Raw genomic sequence first — 11178 nt, forward strand, 5'->3', positions numbered from 1 at the left:
GTGTTGACACTGAGAGCATGCTGAAATGAAGATGCCTTTCTGCTCATGGAAGCACATTTACACATTGTAAAGCGCACTATATAAATGCACCATTTGCCATTTACTTCATGCCACTCCAAAGAGGGCATGTTTTTTTTTACCCTATAAGGAGGAGGTGGTGTTGACAATGAGAGCATGCTGAAATGAAGATGCCTTTTGTTTGAGATGTGTTGATAATCAAACACATTTCATTTCTTTATAATACAGAGCAACTGTTACCACAGTAAATGGATGGAATCCGACCTGAGGTTATTTGCTGCTTGTCAACATTTAAAATTGTCACTAGTTTATCGATATACGATATATCGTTAATACATGCCTACTTACAACCCAAACGACAACCACCACTAACAGTATAGTAATTAGTAGTGGTAGCAGCAGCAGCAGCAGTACTTACTGACTTACCGTTTTCACTTTCATTATTTCGTATAAATTGAAACGCTTGAGCCTTAATAAGGAAACAGTGCATGAATAAAGTATGCTTGGCATGAATAATGAGGTGTCCTTCCTCGTCGCGTGTTCCTCCCCTGCTGGATTAGCACAGGGAGCCTGAGAGAGCCTTGTGTGACTGCATGGTGACTGGTGTGAGAGCAGACGTCCAACATCTGTCTCTCTCTCTGTGCATGCACACGTGCACACACACACTCTCTGCATGCACACACGTACACACACACACTCTGTGCACGCACGCACGCACACACGCACACACACACACACACACACACACACACACACACACACACACACACACACACACACACACACACACACACACACACACACACACACACACACACACACACACACACACACACACACACACACACACACACACACACACACACACACACACACACCCTCCCCCCCCCCCCCCCCCCCCCCCCTAGACATCTGTTGTGTGGCTCTCTTCGGGGTCTCGGGACCATTACAAGGACTAAAGGTACTTGAGCCGTAATGACACGTCCCCATTGGCCAGGTCCGGGCAGGAAACAGGAAGTAGGGACAAGACTGGGGGTCATAACGGTCAGCCATCTTGGGAGGGTGATTTAAATACAGTATGGTTGAGAGTCACGGACATACAGTGATGAGGTAACGTCCTCTGCCTCAGGACAAGGGAATACAATGGGAGGCCGTTTCAGGGATCGACCACATTCAGTGAGAGGAAAGGGATAGTGTGCTTAAACAATATCGGAGTATTATTAAATAGGCTAAAAACTACATTCTATACATTAAAAGTGGTATTTTATTGTTCTCATTATTTTTTGCTTAAGGAGGAGAGGAGAGGAGAGGAGAGGAGAGGAGAGGAGAGGAGAGGAGAGGAGGGGAGAGGAGGGTGGAGGAGATGCTCTATACCGGAGAGGGGAGGGGAGGAGAGGAGAGGAGAGGAGGGTGGAGTAGATGCTCTATACCGGAGAGGGGAGGGGAGTAGAGGAGAGGAGAGGAGAGGAGGGTGGAGTAGATGCTCTATACCGGAGAGGGGAGGGGAGTAGAGGAGAGGAGAGGAGAGGAGAGGAGAGGAGAGGAGAGGAGAGGAGAGGAGAGGAGAGGAGAGGAGAGGAGAGGAGAGGAGAGGAGAGGATTGACTTCTATGTAAACCAAGATTCATTAGCCCCCCCCCCCCTCTAAATAGCCAGCCCCCCATAGCACCGCCAGTCACAATGTTCTGGAGCCGTCGCTGATTGTGACCACATGGTTTAGCTGAAGTTGAAGTTGAAGTTGTCAGAGAATGTAATGTGTTTTCATGCCACTGTGGTTTAACTATATTGCGTAGACACAGAAAGGTCTCCTCCAGCTCTGGGGCCAATAGTTAGACATAGAAAGGTCTCCTCCGGCTCTGGGGCCAATGCTCTCAAGTGAGGGCAAGCTTCCTTGTTGATGCCAAGGAACAAGGGCCGACTGTGGCTCAGGAGGTAGAGCAGGTCGACCAATGATCCATGGGTCGGCGGTTCGAATCCCGGCTCCTCCTGGCTACATGTCGAAGTGTCCTTGGGCAAGACACTGAACCCCAAATTGCTCCCGATGTGCTGGTTGGTACCTTGCATGGCTTCTGCCGCCAGCGGTGTATGAATGTGTGTGTGAATGGGTGAATGTAATGCACAATCTATGTAAAGCGCCTTGGATAAAGGCGCTATATAAATGCACCATTTACCATTTGAGTCACGTGACTGGAAACTGCAAGACATGCATGGCCAAAGCATTTCCGGGGGACCCCGGCCAAAAAGGTCGAGAACCCCTGGCATAAACAAACATACATACTGACACACACGGCCACACTGCTCAACAGTGCCCCTTTAGGTCACCCTGCCAACCTGCAGCCGTCCGTACTCAAACAGACATACATGGAGACCATAGAGACGTACATGGAGACCATAGAGACATACATGGAGACCATAGAGACATACATACATGGAGACCATAGAGACATACATGGAGACCATAGAGACATACATGGAGACCATAGAGACATACATGGAGACCATAGAGACATACATACATGGAGACCATAGAGACATACATGGAGACCATAGAGACATACATGGAGACCATAGAGACATACACGCGTAGCTGTTCATTGGAGCGGTAAGGCACCGCTAAAAACAAAACAAAAAAAACACACACAACAACAACAACAGTTTCTAAAACGTCTATAGACTGGGATGTCGGGGTTCCATCCCCGGCCGGGTCATACAGGTACCAAAGACTCTAAAATGGGACCCAGTGCCTCCCTGCTTGACACTCAGCATCAAGGGTTGGATTGGGGTAAGTCCCTGCGACATACTAGCGTCATGTCCAGGGGGTGTACTTGTACATCAAGCTGCCTCACGCTACAGAAACAGGAGATAGGCTCCTGCCCTATGGGCCTCATGGCTACAGAAACAGGAGATAGGCTCCTGCCCCTATGGGCCTCATGGCTACAGATACAGGAGATAGGCTCCTGCCCGATGGGCCTCATGGCTACAGAAACAGGAGATAGGCTCCTGCCCTATGGGCCTCATGGCTACAGAAACAGGAGATAGGCTCCTGCCCCTAAGGGTCTATGGCTACAGAAACAGGAGATAGGCTCCTGCCCCTATGGGCCTCATGGCTACATAAACAGGAGATAGGCTCCTGCCCTATGGGCCTCATGGCTACAGAAACAGGAGATAGGCTCCTGCCCCTATGGGCCTCATGGCTACAGAAACAGGAGATAGGCTCCTGCCCTATGGGCCTCATGGCTACAGAAACAGGAGATTGGCTCCTGCCCCTATGGGCCTCATGGCTACAGAAACAGGAGATAGGCTCCTATGGGCCTCATGGCTACTTATGCATATGTAATGTATATATCCTTACCGAGGCTGGGGAATCCCGGGGAGGACGGGTCTCCTCCAGGGTTCAGCGTGACTCGGAAGCTTTTCTTCCAGACGTGGCGCCCGGCAGGGCTGTCACAGGGATCCACGTAGAGCAGAACACCACCAAAACCCACCTCGGACAGAAGGGACAGCTGTGGGGAAACACACAAAGACACATGTCGGTAAGAGAAAGCAGGCGAGCAAGCACATTCTGTCACATTCAGTATGCCAAGATGCTAGTGGCTCACGAAGGGTTAACCCATTTAGATTTGAGGCCGGTTCTAAAAAACGTCTTCTATATCCTGACAGTTTTCTGAAAAACCTTCTATATCAGTGGTTCTCAAACTATTTCATGTCAAGGACCCCCAAAAAAATGATATGTAATTGGCTGCGGCCACGTTTTCACGATTTTTAAAAAATAGCATACCTACAAGCTCGTAGTGCAGCATTCATTTCCATTTTCCAGCCATTCAGTTGCAAAAAAATAAATAACAATTTGGCGACCCCCTGAGGGGTCGCGACCCACGTGTTGAGAACCCCTGGCTTAGCAGGAAAGGAAATAAAAACAAAATACAAGGAAAAGACATTTTAAAATATGATATTCGTGAACGGAAATGGCAGCTTCCTTACACAGATCTCGGCAGGTGTTTGTAGTTCCAGACTCTAGTAGCATTCAGAGATTGTGGAATATATTTGGCTATGCGAGACTATACAATGCAGGCTACACATGCAGTGCAGATGGACTTCTAAGATGGCTTCTATACTGAGAATGGCAGTATTTTATTCGTGTGCCTGACAGATGTAGTGTCCTTGGTGTATATACGGGTGTAGATGACTATTTTATTGAAGATATGACACCAGCCATGGCCATTGTCCTCTCATCACAACTCTGTCCTTCACTAGAAAACAGGGACAGGGCCACAACACAGACTCGCACGCACGCACACGCACACACACACACACACACACACACGCACGCACACACACACACACACGCACGCACACACTCACAAACACACACAGTCATGCATGCACAATTGCACACATCCACGTGCACAAACAGCTCTACCAAGCCCTGAAAGACGGAGGCATTATTCCCCTCTATTCTGTGCTTGTCGGTTGTGTTGTGGGAGTCGTACTGGTAATGTAACTCTACTCGCATGTAGCATCATGCATCATCAGCACGGCACTCGGTGCCGCGCTACGAGCTTGTAGATCTGCTATTTTTGAAAAACTGTGAAAATGTGGAGCAAATCTTTGAATATTCACAGTGAACGTTTTTAACTGAGATATTTGCTTCTGGGGCGTCCCTGGAACATCATATTTTGAGATGGGGGTCCGCGGCCAAATACAGATAATTCTGGGGGGTCCTTGACATGAAATAGTTTTGAGCACCACTGATATAGAAACATAGGTATTTAGGAAAACTGTCATGATGATTTAGAAGACATTTTTGTGTGGTGTAACCACTCCAAGGAACAGCAATATCCGTGTTAAAGGGGCATTCCACTCATTTTCAACATTTTACTATGTCATTAATTATACCTTAGAGCTGTTGTGTGGAAATAATAAAAAGGTCCCCCCATTCTGTGTTTCCTAGAACTGGAGGGCTGACAAAAATCATTAACATGGTGAATCACAATTTACAATTTTACAATTTAGGCATTTAGCAGACGCTCTTAATCCAGAGCGACTTACATTAAGCAAGAACAAATCTTATTACAATTACAATCACATCTTTATGATGTCATCAAGATGTGATTCACCATGTTAATGTTTCTTCTTTTTTCTGTGTTCTAGAAAACACAGAATGGGGGGATGTTTTTTATTATTTCCACACAACAGCTCTAAGGTATATTAATGACATAGTAAAATGTTGAAAATGAGTGGAATTCCCCTTTAACCTATGTGACTATGTTACTATGAGTACCAGTAGGGGCGCTGTTGTGCCAGAAACAGAGAGAGAGAGATAGTGCTGCACTGTTGCCTGCTAATGAGAGAGAGAGAGAGAGAGAGAGAGAGAGAGAGAGAGGGGGAGTTGCACCACTCAGTTTTATAAATTTCGACGTCAGGCCTAAACGGCTTAAAATTCCCAGACAAGCGCTCTACCTCCCGAGTCACTGCTGCCCAGAGGGGTCATGCTATAGGACTTAATTGTCTGTTGATGACATTGTGAAGAACAGTCTCGTATCGAGCTTAGCCTCCAGCACCAGGAGACGCACCTGTTGGAGGTTGACAGAGTATCTAAATGTCATGCTGATAAGACGCTACAGAACGGACCGCGTTGGGAGAACAGTAACGATCAATCATGAGGATGAAAACACTAATTACTATGCCGGGGGAAAATGTGTGATGGAATAATAGGCTCCAACTTTTTTTTTTTACGTTTCCATCTATCAAATTAGAGGACATGGAGAGAGAATAACGCTGTCTGTCTTCATAGCTATCGGCTAACGTGAAGTAAAACATGGAGTGCGTTTGTTGGTTTCTTGTGTGTGTGCGTACGTACGTATACCCGTGTGTGTGTGTGTGTGTTCACATTCAGTCAGTATGTGTGACATGACATCAGTCCTGCAGTCACCCGCGCGCACACGCACACACGCACACACACACGGCTCCATTACATGACCAAATATGATATTTTTTATTATCATCCACTCAGTGCTAATCTCTGTTGACTCTGCAGAGTTGTTGGGATCAATGGTGTGGTCACGAGCCATTTAATTCTCTACAGGGAATGAAGATAGATGAGCTGCCGTTCCGCAATCCTGGTTGATCCTATACCATCTCTTGCATGGTGCCACAGACCATGCAGAGTCAGCAATGATACCTGACAATGAGGCCTGACAGTCTCAACGAGCTTCAGTTCCATTCTACAAAATGTCTTCTAAATTCATGACAGTTTTCAGAAAAACCTCATGTTTCCATGTCAGTGGTTTTCAAACTATTTCATGTGAAGGATCCCAAAAGAATTGGCTGCCGACCCCAAGGGGCCAGTGAGGCTATTCAACGTTGAAGCTCTGGGCCCTAGTGGTAGGAGGAGGGACTACAGGCGGACCCGTGGATTCATGACCGGGAAACCCCGTGCAGCTGGGCTTTAACATTGAGCGCTCGGTTGCACTTTTGCATTTGACCACCAAAATTTGGTGGTCATATGCGGAAGTAGACGTTCTGAGACGGTACTTCCGGCAGTCTTCCGGGTGCTTCAAAACGCCACTGAGCAACTTCCACTGACATGAATAGCTGGGGGGGGCGGAGCTTCGCGCCAGTTCAGTCTCTATCCTTTTATATACTCTATGGCCGACCCCCATCTCAAAATGAGTAGTTCCATGCAGGGACACACCCCCAGAAGCAAAGATTTGAGTTAAGAACGTTCGCTCTGAAAGAATATATATTCAAAGATTTGAGCCACATTTTCATGATTTTCAAAAATAGCAGATCTACAAGCTTCCATGGACGTAGATCTATACGTCACCTGGTGTTTCCAGAGGTCTAAGATAGAGGGACCGAAGCTTGTGAATGATCCCAGGAGATCAACGAAGACGAGTACACCCAGAAATCACCTGATCACAACATCTTTCAGCTCAGATCGTGTGTGTGCGTGCAGCACACGTGTGCTTGCATGCATTTATGAAGGTGACTGCAGGACTAATGTCACATGTCGGCACATGTATGTGCACATGTATGTACAATGTGCGCGCGTGCGCGCGTGCGCGCGTGCGTGCGTGCGTGCGTGCGTGCCTCTCTCTCTCCTGAGCTAATCTCACAAATCACTTGAACAATCAATGCCAAACTGTGCTGCCAGTAAGGCCACAGAAGTACCTCCATTACTTCATTTTCTGAATACTTAACTGTAATTTTCTATAAGAGATGTCGACAGGGCTCTGGTTGGGTTGAAACCTGGAAATTACCACCTCAGCTGGCTCCTTTCCAGGCGAAGGAGTAAGGAGAAACCTTTTACATGTTTTACTATAGTCATCTCTTTACCTCCTGTGAGCACCTGGTTGCTCCTGGTTTTTTTTCTGACATTTCATTTTAAGTTTGAGAGGAAAATATGGGAACTATTATGCCTAAAAAAAGAAACAATATGACCAAACACATTTCCCCTCAAGCCTGGTCGCAGACGGGAAACACTGAGATTTCTTGTTTGGCATCCGATATGAGCTTTAATACATTCTGGACGGGAACCCGTTTTAGTGTTAACTAAGCATTATGTTATACTTTAGCTATTGAAAAATAGCAGATCTACAAGCTCATAGTGCGCCACCGAGTGGCGCGCTACGAGCTTGTAGGTCTGCTATTTTTGAAAAATCGTGAAAATGTGGCGTAAATTTGGAATATATATATTGGAACGTTTTTAACTCTCATCTTTTCTTCTGGGGGGGTCCCTGGAACAACATATTTTCAGATGGAGGTCGGCGGTAAAATACAGATCATTCTGGGGGTCCTTGACATGAAATTGTTGAGCGTTACTGACATAGAAACATGAGGTCATAATTTAGAAGACATTTTGTAGAATCGTTCCCAGGTCAAAATGGTTTAATACAGAACAACACCAGATAAGACTTGCACTGGTATTGTTACATCGTTGCAACAAACAGGTTTTACCACAGAAGAGGCAGCAACCCCTGTGTCGGCGATATGACTGGGAAAGAAAATAAACTATTTTTAAAAAAACAAGATGGAAAAGATGAAACCGGGAACGCGGCGAGGTGGAAGACGCAGCAGAAGATCTATTAACTGGATCTCCGAATCAACTGATAACACTATTTCAAGAAAAGCATCGGAGAAAAAAAAGGTACTGAATAAATCTTCAAAGTGCATCGGTCGTAGATGTGGGGGTAAGTAATCATAGATTTATGGCCATAACAGTAGATAAAACATTACTGATTCATGTCTAACCATAGAGGGCCCTGTTCACGCGCCATATTAAAATCCCGGTGCAGATATAGCAGATTAAGTCTCTGTCTAGATATGGCACGGGAGACACAAAAAACAGCTATATTAAAGCATTGAGGAGGAGGATTGGAAAAATCACTTTTTCATCCTACCTTTATGTGGAAAATCCTTTTTTTTCCTCCCCAATCTTTGCTGAGCAAATTTATTTTAGAAGTTTAATGTCCCTATCTCGACACAATCCACCTGCATTATGTTATCTGCTGTGAGCATGTTCAGTCAGGTATCTATTAGAGATAGGTTCAAGTCATGTTCAGTCAGGTATCTATTAGAGATAGGTTCAAGTCATGTTCAGTCAGGTATCTATTAGAGATAGGTTCATTATGTTATCTGCTGTGAGCATGTTCAGTCAGGTATCTATTAGAGATAGGTTCATTATGTTATCTGCTGTGAGCATGTTCAGTCAGGTATCTATTAGAGATAGGTTCATTATGTTATCTGCTGTGAGCATGTTCAGTCAGGTATCTATTAGAGATAGGTTCAAGTCATGTTCAGTCAGGTATCTATTAGAGATAGGTTCATTATGTTATCTGCTGTGAGCATGTTCAGTCAGGTATCTATTAGAGATAGGTTCATTATGTTATCTGCTGTGAGCATGTTCAGTCAGGTATCTATTAGAGATAGGTTCAAGTCATGTTCAGTCAGGTATCTATTAGAGATAGGTTCAAGTCATGTTCAGTCAGGTATCTATTAGAGATAGGTTCATTATGTTATCTGCTGTGAGCATGTTCAGTCAGGTATCTATTAGAGATAGGTTCATTATGTTATCTGCTGTGAGCATGTTCAGTCAGGTATCTATTAGAGATAGGTTCATTATGTTATCTGCTGTGAGCATGTTCAGTCAGGTATCTATTAGAGATAGGTTCAAGTCATGTTCAGTCAGGTATCTATTAGAGATAGGTTCATTATGTTATCTGCTGTGAGCATGTTCAGTCAGGTATCTATTAGAGATAGGTTCATTATGTTATCTGCTGTGAGCATGTTCAGTCAGGTATCTATTAGAGATAGGTTCATTATGTTATCTGCTGTGAGCATGTTCAGTCAGGTATCTATTAGAGATAGGTTCATTATGTTATCTGCTGTGAGCATGTTCAGTCAGGTATCTATTAGAGATAGGTTCAAGTCATGTTCAGTCAGGTATCTATTAGAGATAGGTTCATTATGTTATCTGCTGTGAGCATGTTCAGTCAGGTATCTATTAGAGATAGGTTCATTATGTTATCTGCTGTGAGCATGTTCAGTCAGGTATCTATTAGAGATAGGTTCATTATGTTATCTGCTGTGAGCATGTTCAGTCAGGTATCTATTAGAGATAGGTTCAAGTCATGTTCAGTCAGGTATCTATTAGAGATAGGTTCAAGTCATGTTCAGTCAGGTATCTATTAGAGAGAGGTTCATTATGTTATCTGCTGTGAGCATGTTCAGTCAGGTATCTATTAGAGATAGGTTCATTATGTTATCTGCTGTGAGCATGTTCAGTCAGGTATCTATTAGAGATAGGTTCATGTTCAGTCAGGTATCTATTAGAGATAGGTTCATTATGTTATCTGCTGTGAGCATGTTCAGTCAGGTATATATTAGAGATAGGTTCATTATGTTATCTGCTGTGAGCATGTTCAGTCAGGTATCTATTAGAGATAGGTTCATTATGTTATCTGCTGTGAGCATGTTCAGTCAGGTATCTATTAGAGATAGGTTCATGTTCAGTCAGGTATCTATTAGAGATAGGTTCATTATGTTATCGGCTGTGAGCATGTTCAGTCAGGTATCTATTAGAGATAGGTTCATTATGTTATCTGCTGTGAGCATGTTCAGTCAGGTATCTATTAGAGATAGGTTCATTATGTTATCTGCTGTGAGCATGTTCAGTCAGGTATCTATTAGATATAGGTTCATTATGTTATCTGCTGTGAGCATGTTCAGTCAGGTATCTATTAGATATAGGTTCATTATGTTATCTGCTGTGAGCATGTTCAGTCAGGTATCTATTAGAGATATACTGTAGGTTCATTATGCTATCTGCTGTGAGCATGTTCAGTCAGGTATCTATTAGAGATATACTGTAGGTTCATTATGTTATCGGCTGTGAGCATGTTCAGTCAGGTATCTATTAGAGATAGGTTCAAGTCATGTTCAATCAGGTATCTATTAGAGGTTCAAGACCTCATTTGGGTCGTGGATGTGTTTTTAACACGGATTCCGCCAGTAACGAGGAACACGAAGGTTTAAATTAGTACCCTAGCCCGCCAAAAGTTTGAGGACTTGTATTCTTTAATCCATTTTTTAATCCCATCGTATCGCTAGCTGATGTTGCTACCCGCATCAACACAGAGTGGGACACTGGCCACGGCCATTTTGAACATGCGCGCGCATCCACTTCCAGGCTAAGCCCACCATTCACAGCTCTGTATCTCAGAAAGGACATTGAGGGGCCGTTTCTGGTGAATACAAGGGTTTTCAACGGGCTGTAGCAGGCGGGCCGACACTCGCGCTCGGCTTTTTCCGGCTTTTTCCGACACAACATCCGGGCATGTCACCACACACAGCAGTTTGTCATTGTAACATTCGGTTACGGATATTTGGCTCTTCAAAGTAAGTGTTACGCGCGAGAAAACCTTGGCAGTACGCTATCGAGGGATTCATTAATGCTGGCGCGAATTGAGTCAAGTTGTTGTTTTTTACAACGGCAACAACAATAATAACAATAGTACAAGTCAAACATTTACCCAAAATATTAAACATAGAAGATATAGAAACTGAGCTTGTAGATTGACTATTATCAAAGATTATTAATTTATAAAGATGGGCGAACTACATTGGAGCCACTAGAGGCGAAATGGTACACAAAGCCTTT

General features: G+C 44.4%; 1 protein-coding gene across 1 annotated transcript in view; it reads right to left on the reverse strand.

The window, feature by feature from the left end:
- Positions 1–1386: 1386 nt before the first annotated feature.
- LOC306927357 (inactive N-acetylated-alpha-linked acidic dipeptidase-like protein 2) overlaps positions 1387–11178 on the reverse strand; it is a gene marked incomplete at its 3' end in the record, with an annotated part of 356780 nt that continues 346988 nt past the window's right edge. Inside the window, exons 10-12 of the mRNA XM_079507068.1 lie at positions 3370–3520; positions 2563–2630; positions 1387–1503 (exon numbers count right to left, since the gene is read on the reverse strand). Coding sequence (XP_079363194.1) covers positions 1387–1503; positions 2563–2630; positions 3370–3520 — 336 coding nt within the window. The remainder of the gene's footprint in view (positions 1504–2562; positions 2631–3369; positions 3521–11178) is intronic.

This window comes from Electrona antarctica (assembly GCF_951216825.1).
Source record: "Electrona antarctica genome assembly, chromosome: 7".
Classification (NCBI taxonomy): domain Eukaryota; kingdom Metazoa; phylum Chordata; class Actinopteri; order Myctophiformes; family Myctophidae; genus Electrona; species Electrona antarctica.